Consider the following 16576-nt stretch of genomic DNA (forward strand, 5'->3'; position numbering starts at 1 on the left):
ACTTGTTTTCGTGCGTTTCTTTCAGTTTCGCGGCATGAGGTTGTTACGTGACGACCCAACGCCACGGGCGGCAGAGGACTCGCCGCAAGGTCACTGCAGTAGGACTCCGTTGCATGCTGGGTGTCGGAGTGGCTTTAATTGTGGCCCGGCCCGGACACAGAGATATATGGACCGTGGCGGCGTAGAGGTGGAGGGCTAGGACGGAAGCTGGGGGGGCCGCATCTTGACAATGACTGACTGGCTGCCATATCACCTCTGTCATGAATCAGGACTGCAGAGGGCTGTGCAGCTGACACACACTAACTCACAGGAGTGCGCGCACACACACGTGCACACACACACACACACACACACACACACACACACACACTCCTAACCTGTGGGCGAGGCGAGTGCATCCACAAGCCTTGATGTGCAGACTCATAAACATAAGGCAACACAAAAAGTTGAACTTGGCTCACAAACACGTATACACACACACACACACACACACACACACACACACACACACACACACACACACACACACACACACACAGAGCAGGGTGAGGGTTACTGCAGCTACAAGATATTTCAATAAGTGGGTGTGTGAGTGTGTGTGTGTGAGGAGGTGCACAAAATTGGAAAATATTTCTACTAATAACTCAACTAAATTGCTGCCTCCTCTTCCTCAATTAAATACATATACAAATGCATTTCTTAAATATATTTGACATAACTCAATAAATTAATAAATGAAGTTATAAAAGTAACACAAAATACTACTGGCACTCAATACACAGCCTCCATCACTGAGTAATATTCAATTCATTAATCAATTAATCATCTTTAGTGCAGATACATTGACCTTGCATTGCTGGCTGGTCTGGCCCTAAGATTGAATGCACACACAGATGTACGTTCATGAAGCATGCAGGCGTATCCCAGCCTGCACTGCTACGTCATCTACAGGCCAGCTGCCAACAGGGCGCTCACAGAGGCTGACATATGCTCCTCACTGCAGGCTGTCGGGACTCCAACACACACCAGAACGCACGCGTCAGCCCGGTGCTCACACTTGATGCCACTCCGCGGATCACCCACGTGATCCCCGGTCAGAGGTGGACGCCGCGTCGCCACTTCCAGTCCAGTTTTGCGCCACGTCGAGTAAAGTTTTCTGTCCCTACGACGCATACGTGCATCCGCTATTCCATGCACACGCTCTTTAATCCATTATGAATGTAAATGAGGACTCATATGTATGCAGCACCCTCTCTTAAAATGCTAATGTCCCAGAAGGCTTTGCATCAAGTGAGATGGATGTGTGTGCCACCAAAGCTGGATGTCACAGAGAGACACTAAATCATATCGATGCCTGCCATAAGGAGGGGAAAACATTTCAACTACTGCACTGAAAATTCAAATCTTCTTATCGTCCGACTGTTTGTTTCTTCTTTGCGTGTTCCATCAGACGTAGTTTAACACACACACACACCACATGGTACTTATCTGATCGTCGTACGCATTCATAATAAGACAGAGGAGATTTTTTACAGAGCATACCGCAGTCTGTGTGTGCATGCATGTGCCGGCTGTGTGTTCTGACATGTGTGCGTCCCACTGTGCATGTCTGTGTTCCTGACAGTGGGTCATCACTAATCACTCAGTGGGTGCAGTCATACCGCTAAGCGACATGCTGAGACAGGGATGGGGACGGGCTCCCAGGGGTTGATTGAAGGAGGAGGGGGAAAAGTCACCAAGCACACACACACACACACACACACACACACACACACACACACACACACACACACACACACACACACGTAAGCAACATACTGCAGAGGGCGAAATCATAGGAGGGTCATTTCTTCAACACAATCGTAGCAAATGATAGTAACACAACTGTGCCAAACTAAACCAACAAAAAACGTCACACTGCTAGACAAACAGCTTCCTTTCTACAGACACTGGCGGTCTGATGGATTGAACGCGACAGTGACCACTCCCTGAGGCCGCTCGATGAAGCCAGCGCCCCCCCATGATTCAGCATTCTGTGTGGGTCCATAGGGGGGAGTTTGAGACCAAAGAAGAGCCAATCAATCAATGGGACAAACCCCTGATGCCCGGGTCAAGCCTGAGGTGTCAGGGTCCAACAGGGGGGTTAACATGATAGCCCGTCAATGCAGGCTTCTCCCAAGAGGCACTTTTCACACATGATCAAAATGAGAAGGGGCGAGAGAGAAGGGAAGAGAAGGGGGGAGAGAGAGAGAGAGAGAGAGAGAGAGATATAAATAGACCCCTAACTGAATTTATGAACACAACAACAAAAAGGCTGCGTGCCAGAATAAACATTAAGATGATCGGCGTAGACCATCACAGACACGGCAGACGGGCCAATAAGTAAATGAGTGAGGCTGCGTTCACTCACTGGACACTTTATAAGGTACAGCTGTGCCATCCAACATGACACCCGCCGTACATCCTAACTTTGTGAAGCTGATAACGCTCAGAGAAGTGTTGAATCGACTCCACGGTAACTGATGTGGACTAAACACACTTTTCAATACAATGCAGTCATATACGGTATATGAACATGATCAGGATTTAAAGCAGGTGTTGGAATGTCCAGGTATCTTGACTTGTTACTGCAGCTCTGACATCACACTGAGCTCAATTTAACAAGCCTTTTTTTTTAAAGGTCTGGTAGATGAAGAAGCGCTCCTCCTCGCCGACGGTGCTTCCCAACATCGTTTAATCAATTAAATGATCTCACAATGTCACATCACCATTTGGATTTTAGATTGTTGTAATTGCACAGCCCTAGATGGCGTCTCATTCCACATCTCATTCCAATTCCGTCTGAAACTTTAGAAACGCTAGTGAGCCTTGATGTCTGGACCTCTGATTGGGCCTCTGATCTAACTGAAGCGCTCCTCCTCCTCCTCCTCCTCCTCCTCCTCCTGAGACAAACGTGCAAACCGCTGTTGTAGAGGAGGAAACGCATCACATATCCAAACCGCTTTTCAGAAAATGAACTTCTGCAGGACGTATCTTTCGGATACGAATCCCTGAAGAAGCGGGATTGGTTCTGTTAATTAAACGGCTCTATTAAGCTTCTACCCGGGCAGATAAGCGAGGGCGCGGTGTGTAGCAGCAACACTATGACACATGTCACACGGTGGCGCAATGAGAAGTCACTCAGCCCTCTCCAAAGCAGGCGCTATAATAAACCTAATGCACCAGGGAGAGCTAAAAATACGCCCAGACGAGCTGACACACTGCGTTCCCTGAAAACTGCTCTTCATTCAGAGTGCCATCAATCACCTGCGTCGCTCAACACACACACACACGCCCATGCTCCTTTCATCCGCCGTGTATCAAAAGCGCCCTGACATACGGCACGCGAGAGTAAAGGGGTTAATATGACACCCGTTACGTCACGTCAAGTGGGAGGATTGCACCATCGTCCCGTTTTCACATAATTCACAGCGGTGCTATAGAACGTGTTTAGAAGACAAAGCTACAGGTGAAGCATGAGAGAACAGGACCCTGAAGCAACATCAGGCCCCATAACAAGGAGACGGATTGTTCCCATGATGACAGAATATGACTTTGAAATGCAAACACCAAAGCCAGAAGCGAGAGTCTAGACCCCCAAACCTTCAGTATTCTGTCACCTCAAGCCTCAGACTGTATTTGACCTCATTTATCATGTCAAAAGGCAACGGAGAGTGAAAGCGATGGAGAGATTTCAGTCTTGAAATCGGTCAAGATGTGACCTTTAACATCCGATCTGATTTGTAAACTGAGATTAAAAAGTACAAGATGGTATTTTGACTTCACATAAACAAACTCTGATCGGATCCTTTTATGCCATATACATATTTGAGAGTGAGCGTGTGTGTGTGTGTGTGTGTTCTTCCTCTCACCTTGGACTTCCCCGTGGGAGCGCTGGTGCAGAGCCAGCAGCACACACACACACACACACACCGTCACCCTGTCAGTCGGTCATTCCACCCCAAAACAGCCGAGTCAGACTCTGTGGTTGATTACAATCAGGCTGTGTTCCACAAATATTTCAGTGTGTGTGTGTGTGTGTGTGTGTGTGAGTGTGAGTGATAGGTGTGAGCATCAGGGTAAAAGCTTAACTGCATGTGAGAAAGAGGGGGTGGATACGAGAGAAAGAAATGCTGCAGTCACCAAACAAAACGTGATGGTGTCACACGTTCCATGGCTGATCTGAAGCAGCCGTTTGCTAAACAGCACTACGTCAGTGAATGGGGGATTCCATGGGAAACAGAGGTGAATGACTGGGATGCATTTTTCACTTTCTCCTCGTAAACTTGGTGGTTTGTAAGTGATGGAAGGAGGATTCTTCTCCGACGCAATCCTCCACAGGGGAGCGCTTACGTCCAAAGTGTTTCATAACAGGATCCGACAGGAATAAACAAACTGCTGCCAAGCCTGAGTCAGAACCAAAAACACCTCTCTGTAGGCCCAGAGGTGGAATCGTTTAGAAAGAGCCATTTACTGTAGAGATACAAATGTTTGCTTTATGATATATAAATGACAAAAGATTCTTAATTCTCATAACTTAGCCATTTGTGTAACTTAACCCCCCCCCCCCACACACACACACACACACACATTACACTTTCATCTTGTGTTCCTGCTAACCTAATATCTCCTACGATGGAAACTCACATTGTGTGACTGAGTGAGTGTTATGACTGTCAGCCTCCTGATTAATAATGGATGAAAAGACTTATGGACGATGGGTGCGACTTGATAAGTTTTGGGATACATTGCAATGAAGGAGGAGGAAAACAAATAAAGTGAAAATTAACATCAATCAGCCATGCCTGCTAACAGCCGAGTGTTTTAGTTCATCCATTATTTGTTGACTATAGACTGATCACAGTCATCCACAGGCAAAGCAGTTGGGATCAATTATCTGCTGTCAATGCCATAATGGTGTAAGGGGAGGAGAGAGGGATGAGGAGGGACAGGAGGGAGGGAGGGAGAGAGAGAGAGAGAGCGAGAGAGAGAGAGAGATGAGGAGGAATGACAGGAGGGAGGAAGAGAGAGTCTGTGTCACCTGATGAGGCAGAGAAGGTGCATGCCAGGCAGTGAATTACCGTACGAGCAACACACACTTTCCAGCCAGTAAGAGCACCGCACACACACTAACACACACACACAGTCACTACTGATACCAATTGTTTATAAGATGAATTCAGTATTTTGATGATTTGTGACACCAATTCTAAAATACCCAAACTACTGATTTATTTATTAATTTTTTTTACAGTGCATCTCTTTGTAGGAACTGACCTCACACACACATTTATCAGCTGTATTACTGCAGCTCCAGAGTGTGAAGGATGAAGGCAGCGACCCTCTGGCTGACAGCAGATATGTGGAAGGGGCGGGGGATTCCTGGGGGATGTCTGACAGGCTTAGAGGAGGACGACTTAGTGGATGGGAGATATTAAAGCGGAGCTCGGCTGCAGTTACTTCTCTTACGTAACCTGTGTGAAACGGTCATCATCGGCAGTGCAATCCTACACACTGGCTCGGCTCTGTTTCAATTCAGGTTTCATCAATCATTGTGGTTTGTGACGCTTCTGAACCGACGATTTCGTGCAGGGAATTCTGGATGTCTTTGTCTGAGACCTCCCGGCACATCCACACACACACACACACACAGAACAGGAACGAGCGCAGGGCCGAGGGGTTTCCAGGAGAAGGCCGGGAAAATGAGCCTCATCTCTCTGGAGGTCCCTTGGGTGCCAAACCAGCATTGTTTGGGGGGGGGGGGGGCTACACAGAACACCCACGCTACATTATTTCCCAACTGCCTGTTGCTATTGATTAACACTTAACATATCTGATGAGCCGGGGTGAGGTCGCTTGAGTCAGACTCAGCCTTCAGAATGAATAAAGAGCATTTGACGATCATTGTGTAGTTTTTCTACAGCCTTTGTCAATCTTAGTTATGGCCTCTGGAAAAATATCTGAATGGCTGAATTTCAGGGAAATGAAAGAACCACCAGGACAAGAAGAGGGATGAAGACAATGACAAGCAGGGAAAAGGGGAAAGAAGGGGCATGCAGACAAATACATCCGGGGGAGGAGCGAGCGAGCGAGAGAGAGAGAGAGAGAGAGAGAGAGAGAGAGAGAGAGAGAGAGAGAGAGAGAGAGAGAGAGAGAGAGAGAGAGAGAGAGAGAGAGAGAGAGAGAGAGAGAGAGAGAGAGAGAGAGAGAGAGAGAGAGAGAGAGAGAGAGAGCTCTGAGTGCATCAGGAGCGAACAAACGGTTGCTCCACTTTCTCGGCTCCCATCTAGACTTTAAAATTGAATCAGTGATGAAGTATTTATACGAGTGCAGTGTGGATTTTCCGGCCCGATGCCTCAGTACAGTGTAGACGGCAGAGGGGGACAGCGGCTCGCCTTGAGTAAAGCCTGACCGCTATCTTTTCATTTCCGCTTACATATTACAACGGCACATGGTGGCGGACGCAAACACAAACACAAACAATACGGAACAATGACGGCTGAGGGTGCGGAGAAAAGGCCTGCTTCAGGTTTGCTTCTATTCTGCTGCCACCATCCCGACCTCGTCTCCTGTCCTCGTCTCTGCTCGGCTGATGGAAGCTCTCTGGAGTCACAGTGTGTGAAGTGATGGCCTTCTATGAATGGCAGCTCAGTATTAGATTATCTCCTTTTCAATGGTTTTAACGACCTGGAAATACTATTAAAAATACATTTCTCTTTGATTTTATCTGTGTGTGTGTGTGTGTGTCACTGGGATTGCAGTGTGGTAACAGATGGAATGGTTCTGCTCCATTCAAGCTCATTACTAAATAACCAATTTATGCTGACAGAGGACGCACGCACACGCACACACACACACACACACACACACACACACACACACACACACACACACACACACACACACACACACACACACACACACACACACACACACACACACACACACACACACACACACCTGGAACAAAGGGGATGAAAATGAACATCAGGCTGTCAAGAAATACAGTGGCACGTTTTTTTAATCATACTTGTTTCAGCTTTGCTGCTCAGGAGTGACGTCACAAATGTGAAGGATGTGATCGACCAATCAAATGTGCTGCTCTGAGTCACACCCAAGCACAAACATGTACACACAAACGTGTAAACGAAAGTACACAATCTTGACAGGCAACTCTAAAGTGTGCCCTCTGATCTTGGCACGACGGCTGCAGCCTCTATAAACCACTTCCCGCGTACATTCACTTCGCAGGCAGGTGTCACTCATCTCAGACAGATTTCTGACATCTATCATCATATAGAGTTTAAGATACTGGATTGTAATACTGCACAGACGCTCTGTTTATCATTTCATCCCCTTTAATTGCTCCCTTAAAGTTTATTGTTTGCATGTAAAGAGAAACCCTTTACTGCTGCATCCCACCTTCATAAATCAACTTACTGACTTTAAAATATGAGCATAAAAAGCTAATTTCCCTGTAAAACCCCAAATGTATCAACTCAGACCTCATTGCAGCGCTGACATCAGTCTGAGCTCAGCCTGAACGTGTGAAGATTAACAATCTAAAACTCCAGCCAGGAACCAAAGTGGAGCTAATGAATGAAAATTCACCACCGTCAGAACACTGGGAGATTTGCGATTTAAAGTATTATGAACTCTCTGGAGGCCAGGAGAGCAGAGTGATGCAGGCAGGCAGGGTGTGGTGTGGTGTGAGTGGTTGCTTTAGTACATAAGTGGGCTCCTGCTGGCCACACGATCCATACAGACCTTAAGGAGCTCTAATTCCATTACATATTTGCTCAGCCCCTGCTTGGTGTTATGTGCGTGTGTGTCTGTGTGTGTGGCCGTATGCCAGTGTGTATGTCTTTCACTCTTCTGCTAACAATTCCTTGGCATAACCTGCCTTCGCTCATGGCGACTAGTGATGACTCATTAGCGCCAAGGTTTACAAGCAAGCCAATAATGAGAATCTGATTTGTGCTTGGTAAGTGATGTATAATTGCCATCTCAGCGAGTTCTGATGTCTCCTTTTTGCAGAGAAACGCGCGGCCTCGGAAGCTAGAGAATCTCGTAAAGATCTGGAATTCAAGGTCTGACTGGTGTTGTGGTATCGATCTCTCTGGAGGCACTTAAACCCGAGGATCCGCCTGAAGACCAATCCTTGATTTTCCAGCCTCCATCGTCTCTCTGCTGCGTCTCGTCCGCGTCGCGTCTCATTGCCAATCAAGGCGAGCCCGTATCCCCGCCTCACTCCAACCTCCTCGTATCCCCTTCATCATCTCTCCGCCATCCTTCAGCTCTCGCTCGCGTGCCGTGTCACGCTGTGATCGCCATGGCAACATCCGTCATTGTAAAACCACCTGCTACTTGACCCCAGGGTCGCCGCAAACTTTGGCCCGGGAGATTTACGGCCGTCGCTCCTCCCTCCGCGTGCTGCGTTTGGCCGGCCTTGCTAACAACGCTGATGGATAGACGCGGATAACGGATGAGCTGTGAGGAGGATTTACATGAGGCTAAAGCACCGCTGGGCGTGAACACACATGTGTAACACAAAACACGCAGGAACGTTCACATAAACAACAGCTGTCACAACTGTCAGTATGTTGCTATTGTTGTTGTTATTGTTGTTATCTTCATATACAAGAGTAGATAAAAACACCAGCTCACAAGCTCAAAGATATATTGAGATATAATAAATGAAAGTGCGGTTAAAATATAATTGAAGCCAGGTTCGCTTTATACTGTAGTGTTTGACCTGGAGGCTTTAGTTCTATCAATGAAAGACTATTTTTAATCTCTTATTCGTTCATTCATTCATCCAAACCCAGTCTGAATGGTAGATTTGGCTACAGAACGATCTTGCCTTTGCTAAATACTCTCATTCACCATCTAAAGAGGTTTGATTATATGTTTGAATGTATGTGAATATGCAGTTTCTTATTAAGTTGACAAATGAACAGCCCCTGACTGTTAATCTGCCTCTGTCCCCGCCTCTCTGCACATTAAACACACACACACACACACACACACAGACGCACCACACAATTGCTCCAGATAGCTCAAATTGTAAAAAATTACCGTACTACACCGTGGCCTAAATACAAATGTAAAGGATAAAAGTATTGCACAACACCTCCACCCCTCACGCTTCTTGCACGTTGTTGCATCACCTGTGTCTCTATTCCGTCCATTTTCACATAATCCACAGCATAGGAAACACGACTGCCTTGTTTGTTTTCACTGACGGGGCAAAATGGCTCTCGCTGACAAAAAAAAAGGAAAAGAGAAATCACTTTGATCCTCAGATCAAACACACACACGCTTCAGAGAGGAGGCTCAGATAAGCAGTGTGGAGACGCTTGATGGATGTATGAGACGTGGATCGATTCTATTCTGGTGTCTTCCCGCGTTGTTGGAGCAGGACGCCAGACGGGGGGGGGGTCAACGTCGGTTACAGTGCGACCGGGCTAGCACGCGGTGGAGTGTGTGTGTGTGTGTGTGTGGGGATGGATGCTTGGCTCGGGTCTCACATACAGTGTAATCCTAGGCAGGCAGGTAAATATAGCCTGTGGCTGCTTGGGGCCGGGCTGAGTGGTGCTCTCAGCTCTTACGTGACCTTGGCTCATCCTGCCCTCCCTCTCCTCCCACAGGGCGGGAGGATGAAAAGGCACCTGCCCAAACTCAAAACACCCTGTATTGCTTTTTATCTTACGAAAACAAATATACCATATCCTCCTCCCCCAAACTGCACTCAAACAAGATTTATATGGAGCAAAAACACTGGGATTCTGTGCGTTTCTATCTTCAAACTGAAAGTGCAAATACAAACACACACATCTGCTCAGGGTTAACCCAAAAATATGCACACAGGTGGAAGATGAGCGCAGACACACACCAGAGTTCCTTGGATTCTGGGACGCTTTCTGTATCCTCTGACTCTCCTGGGCACAATTACTCTCTCTCTCTATCTCGACTGTGGCTGAGCAGTTCCATTTCTCAGTATATGGCATTCTCACACCCAAACTAATTCAAACTAACTCTCTCTCTCTCTCTGTGTTCTTCACACCATCAAACACTCCAAGAGAGACTCTTACAGCGAGTCTTGGTGAAGCACACAGTATGTAAAGACGCTTAAAGTGACACCGACCTGTGCAACAAGTCGGGTTTTCACACATTGCTCGGGCGAGACGGAGCTGGTGAACGGTGTGAAACGTGTTAAATAAGCAGCCGCTCCCTGTACGTGGCGTTGCTCGGAGGAACGCTCTGTGCTGCTACACTATCACGCGTTGCCCTCTCGGCCTCCTCTATGGTTTAAAAAAAAAATGTGTCTGCCCCTTTGATACGAATCGATTTTGATCTAATCAAAACGCCTGTGCAGTTCAGAGTGGTGAGCAGAGTAATAGTGGAAGTAGAACAATGCGTGATGCCATTTATGATGAGATTGCGTCAGCTGCATTGAGGCTTTGCATCGAGACGGGAGAAAGAGAATCTAAAACGTGCAATGAGTGCATTATAAAACTCACGGAGGAGGAAATCATTGTCGATCGTCGTTAATTTCTTGGAAAGTAACTTTATTGCTGCTAAATCACACAGATCAGGTATTTAATGTGCTTTCTAAAAGGGGTCTCTGTCGATTTTAGACGTGATTATTCGGCATGTGTGAACAAGCGTTTGCATCACTTTCTAGTATTTCTGACGGGATTGTACCCAGTAACCGGAAATCCAGACGCAGAGACGGAGAGCAGACAGGAAGAAGAGACAGACAAAGCTCCAGTTTTGACTAATCAAGGGCAGATGTCCATAAGGATACATGAAAGAGGAATGAGATACCCTGCAGCCGTGTTCTTTCACACACACACAAAGACAATATGTGCCTGACACACACACACACACACACACACACACACACACACACACACACACACACACACACACACACACACACACACACACACACACACACACACACACACACACACACACACACACACACACACACACACACACACAGCGTCCATTAGCAGATCTTTGTGTCTATTGTATTAAGTGCAGGCCAGGAGGAAAAAGAAGCTGGAGCGCTGTAACAGAGGAAAGGTTTCCCGTTACACATCACTCTATTCTTTATGCTGAAAAATCACTAATGCATATAGATGATGACATCGCCATTTGATGCTTCTCCCTCATTTCCCAGTGTAGTATGGGGGATGTCACAGTTTTCAATTTTAGATGGCACAATTATAGTGTGAGGTTTCATATTATTGAGCCTATTATGTAACACAAAAGGAAAAGAGGAGGAGGAGGAGGGAAAAAAATAAAAAACAGAGATGTCAGCATCCTAAAAATAAAAATCTACGACTGCAGGCTTGCAGAGAAAAGTTCACTTATCAACCAAAATAATACAACATCAGCCTATTCGGAATAAATAAACATAGATAAAGGTTCAACAGCAGGACAAGATGTGGACTTAGATTAAACATGAAATTAAACGTAAAATATGAACATAATTAGCCTCACTTAATCTCCTTACATACAAGATTTAAGATTTGATTATTCTTTAATTAAACTATCAAATGTAGTTTAGTTAATAACAGTAATCTGTGGCCGTCTGAGCGGGTGTGTGTGTTCATACTTTGACCGGAGGGCCAGATGTACGTACAGCAAACGCGCGGCAGGAATCGCGGCCTGATGAGTGTTATTGTGCGTTTGCAATTACCGCGAGTCGAACCTCTAATTTACTACGGTTTCGGCTCATTACGCAATCAGCGAACGGTCTCGCCTTCCGCAGTTAGAAAGGCACAGTTGCAATCGGTGCAACAGGAGTCACCAAGAGGCCGACGGAGGAAATAAGAAAAGCATACGCTGATGATGCACTAATTGTTGCCGATTGTCTTCTTTGGACGCGTTTGTGAGCGTTCAGGCCTTGCGAGGACTCAAAGAGCTGGAATGCAAACTGTGCTTCCAGGCCGTTGAGCTCGTTTGAGACACAACGCGTAGAATGCATCAAATCTGCTGAGTACATCTGGACCCAAATGAAGCCAACTACATCCAAGCTCTTTGTCTGAGACCCGTCAGACAAATTTTTACACACACAATAACGTATTGCTAATAAATAGCACAACCACGGCTTTAATTTGCAGGTAAAATCCTTGAAAAGCCAAGAATATTCTTTGTCAGGTCGCGTTTACTTCGGCCTTTTCGTCTTTGTTCTGTATTCTTTATGACTGAAAGTGCTACTCGCTATTTCCTGACATCCCTACAAGTCGACCGGCTGAAATCAATGAGACAATTTAAGAGTTGGCAAATGCGATCCCTCTCTTTTAAAAAACTATAATGCCTTTATCATATATCAGTAACGAAAGACTGGAAAGATGATGACGGCGCAGGGCTGAATGGCACGAGACGAAGGTCATACGTGAATTTTGAAACTCGGACATGGTGGCCATCAGCACGGGACCCGGCACATTTCATTCCTTCTTTCTTTGGCGTGCTCAGCCTGCACAGCGATGATAGGAGGATCACTGCTGGCACCCTGCTGGATGACCTTTGCGTGGAGGGAGGAGGAGTGGAGTAGTAGAGATGCCACGCTGCCGAGTTTGATTTACATCGAATGGAAGTAATTAACATCCCTAGAACATTAAGAGACCCAGCCTGTGTCTCCTCTCTCTCTTTCCCCCCAAGCTCTCTCTGTCTCTCTGTCTCTTTCCTTTAAGGTGCATAGCAACAATCTGCTAGTAACGAGCGAGACAGGCACAGAGAGGAAGATAGACGGAGACGAAAGCGACATTGGTGGGAGATTGAGCTGAGAGCGATCGAGCCACTTGAGCCCAAGAGTCCTGGACGTCAACGTAAAACAGTGATCCAGTCCGTTGCGACTTTCATCCTTCATCCTCGTCCGTACAAAAAATTACAACAGGCAGATATCCGCACTTCGATTCCACCGTGATTAAACGTCTGTAACCACTGCTTACAGGAAGTAGTAACGATTGCGTAACCACACTAAAAGCTTTACGGGCCGGCGGAACACTTAAGATTCATTTATCATGCCAAGAGAATGAAATTTTGAAATGAAAAAGTGTAATTGCCTCACTGTATATTTGTGACTAAAACCAGTGAGATCAGTTTGGAGCTACACTAAGTTGTTGCTAGTTGAATTCCTCTACAGCAGTTAAATAAATTTGCTAAATGAGCCACACTTTTCTTTAATCACACAGGCTCGCGGCAACTCTGCTGGCTCATTCTTTATTCATTCACTCATTCATTATACATTCTTGTATCATTAGCTCGCCTTAAAAAAAGGAAGGACCTGGCGGAGGAAGACGGTTTCAGCGGGTAATTTACAAAACAAAATTACTCAATCAAAGAGGCAAAAGTGAGAGGTAACTTTAATCACCTGAGCCACGGATCTTAAGTTCCAAAACAACAACAACAACTTGCATTCACGGGGCTGCGAAAGAGTGACAGTCGGGGCAAAGGTCGAGCTTATGTCAACTATAAAAGCCGGCGTCTCACAGTTGCTATGGCGTCTCTGCTCAGCGGTGCCAACATGACACATTTGAGCTACGATACCTCTGTTATTGTCTCTGCTGACGGAGTTGAGTCGAATGGAGCGTTTGCACATTTGCGATCTCAGCCTTTGTCGGTCCAATAATGAAATTTAACCATTTGTTCCACTTTAACAGGGTCAATCTCTCCGTCACCTTGGGTATTTCTCTTAATTTCATTTCAATTCTTGACTCAACGATGGAATGGAATAGCTTTATTTCATAACCCACGAGTTCAAACCTTATATCCTTGGTTTTCCCTTAACTACCGAATCATTTGCCTCTATTGACAAAAGCCTCTTAAATGGAGGGCCCTCTTCATGTCAGAAATAATGAAGTACATGACGGATGAAGGCAATACTCCATAATGTGCAGTCCAAAACCACACAATCTCTGACACGGGAGTCATTTGAGACAGATTTATGACTGCTGGCACCTCTGCCATTCCAACTACATGTCGTTTGAGTCACGTTTCCACTGAGAAATGACAACAATGTTCTTATGACACTGTACAATCGATCCTGTCTGTACGTAAAAACTAAATCCGATCCCGTAGGATTCTCGACAACGTGAAGGATGTCGATCGTGCAGGGAAAAGCTACCGGTCACAGAGGGCCTTGGATGTGAGGAAACAAACATCAAACTCAAGTGATACCTACTGCATTCTGCCTGTTTGCCTGCGTAAAAGCAAACCCTATAAAGCTTTGTATACACAACAAACCGGCTGTGTCACACTGAGAGAGCATTAGAGGCAATCATGCCAGTGTATCTCTGCCTCTGTCTCCCTCTCTTTACATAAAAGATGCCATTTGGTAGACACGCTTCTTTTTTCCCAAGCCTTTATCTCTCACTCCTATGTGTCTCGCACGGCGTCCTGCCTCTGTCGACACACTGCTCTCACGCGGCGACTGTATGGGAAGACCCGCCTCTCTGTCACCGAGACCACAGCAGATGCGTGCACGAGGTAATGTTGCAGGGGGTGGGCGTGTAAAACAATGGAGGGGTTGCCGTTCCACCCAAAACCACAGGCCTGTGCACGTTTTTCATGTACTGACAAAAACATCTCTGGTTGAAGCGCGTTAATGCTTGTCAGCTGGTGAAATCCCCACCTCATGGCACAGCAAGAGCCGGAGGGAGAGACAGCAGAGTGGGATGCAGGGCTAAATGGGAGCTGAGTGCCTATAGGGTGTCATTTTGTAACGCATGATACACTGAATTATCAAACATTGCTCATATCATTAGAGTCTACCTCCATTTTACATCTCCCCCCATAACAAAATCAGCAGCAGGGGAGGGGAGGGGGGGGAGAGACCGATGCAGCTTCTTCACGGGGACGAGAGCATTCAGAGCACGTTGATTTACAGCAGACAAACGCAGGAGTACACCCTCACTGGGGATGAATGAGAGCAGTGGCCATAAAAAGCTGAAATTGATCTAATCAATGATCGGTGTAAAAAAAAAGCATAGATCAGGGTCACAAATTCATCGCCGTGGCAATCATCAGGCTCATTTTTCTTCACCCTGAAGCGAGACTTCTGACCATGCATACGTAACCTGTTCCAGAGCATCAGGCTGCACGCACACACACGCACACAGACACACACACACACACACACACACACACACACACACACACACACACCAGCTGAGGCCAAGGAAGACCAACTGTGTAATTACAACATGTGTAATTGCATCCTTCCAAATCTTGCACAATAGATGCGTGGACACAAACAGTTGGAGGCGGAGGAGACGCATTGAAGACATGCCATCACCTCTCCAGCCCTCCTGAGACAAGCAGACATACCTTGCGCCTGCGGTCCCTGGATCGATTCCTTTTCTTATTCTTCTCCTCCTCCTTCTCCCTCTGCTCCTGGGCGGCGGCCTCCGCTAGGTCTTTGGTCTTGCGGAGCTGTTTGGCGGCTTGCGCCATGGTGCCGCTGCTACTGCTGCTGCTGCTTGTGCTGTCGCCTTAGCTCCAGCCCTCCTCCTGTTTACACTACAGCACCAGCCGTCACCGTGTCCCTCTGTCCTCAAAGCCCCGTCACTCAACACCTTTTCTCTGGTGGCCACCACGGTGCGTGTGTGCCCACGCGTGTGTGCGTATGAGGTAAGCAGTGGGGATGCCTGTCTGTGTGTGTGTGCGTGCGTGTGTGAATGATGCTACAGCAGCCACCAGCCAGCCTCCAGCAGCCACAAAAGGAAGATGCTACAGCTAGTGGTGCTGATGCTGCTGCCGCCTGCCTGCCACGGCTGCTACTCATCCAGTCGGCTTGCACTGCGCTGAAGTGCCTCCCCTCCCCCTCCTCTCCTCTCCTCTCCTCTCCTTCCTTCCTCCTCTGCTCTCTCCTCCCTCTTTCCCTCCGCGTCCACAGAGCAGTCACGCAGTCCGGCGTTGAGCACGGTGGGGATCCTGCTGCAGAGCTCTCTCCCTCTCTCTTTCTATTTTCTGCCCAGCATCTTTTCCTCTTCTCCTCATCTCCTAAATCCGTCTGTCTTCTGCGGTGTCTCGCCCCATAAGGGTACAAATGGGGCGAAGAGGCTGCAGAATACCTTCAAACCCTTTTTTTTCCCTCCTCACGTCTTCCCTCCCTCTGAGCGAGGCTTTTCCAAGGCGCCTCCCTCCTGAAACAGAAGGAGAGAGAGAGCAACAGTGAGAGAAATGGAAGCAGGGAGGCTAGAAATGGACACCTTCTGAATGAATGAATTGGGTTGATTACTGTGAAGGTGAATTGCAAACATGCTGTCATGCGTTCACGTCGACGCCAGACTATTCCCTTCTGTTCTCAGGGAGAATGCTTCATATCAACTGCACACACTCAGCCTCCCATTGCTCTCTCCTCCTGCTCCAGCATTTCCCTCAATCTGTCCATTACAGAGGGAACGTATAGATGTTTAAATGGAGCTCAGCAACTCAGCAGGTGACTTTTGACTGTAATTCTAATGAATCACTACATGATTTGGTGGAGCGTTTTCTTTTAAAGCAAACATAGCAAGAA

The 16576-nt window shown here is 47.0% G+C and overlaps 1 protein-coding gene across 1 annotated transcript in view; it reads right to left on the reverse strand.

Moving 5' to 3' along the window:
* Window positions 1-15510, reverse strand: part of ank1b (ankyrin 1, erythrocytic b) — a 52990-nt gene extending 37480 nt beyond the window's left edge. The window contains exon 1 of the mRNA XM_076163652.1: window positions 15385-15510. Coding sequence (XP_076019767.1) covers window positions 15385-15510 — 126 coding nt within the window. The remainder of the gene's footprint in view (window positions 1-15384) is intronic.
* Between the last annotated feature and the right edge of the window lie 1066 nt (window positions 15511-16576).

Source organism: Genypterus blacodes, unplaced genomic scaffold (genome assembly GCF_046128005.1).
Source record: "Genypterus blacodes isolate CSIRO-AG114 ecotype Tasmania unplaced genomic scaffold, CSIRO-AGI_Gbla_v1 ptg000133l_1, whole genome shotgun sequence".
Classification (NCBI taxonomy): Eukaryota; Metazoa; Chordata; class Actinopteri; order Ophidiiformes; family Ophidiidae; genus Genypterus; species Genypterus blacodes.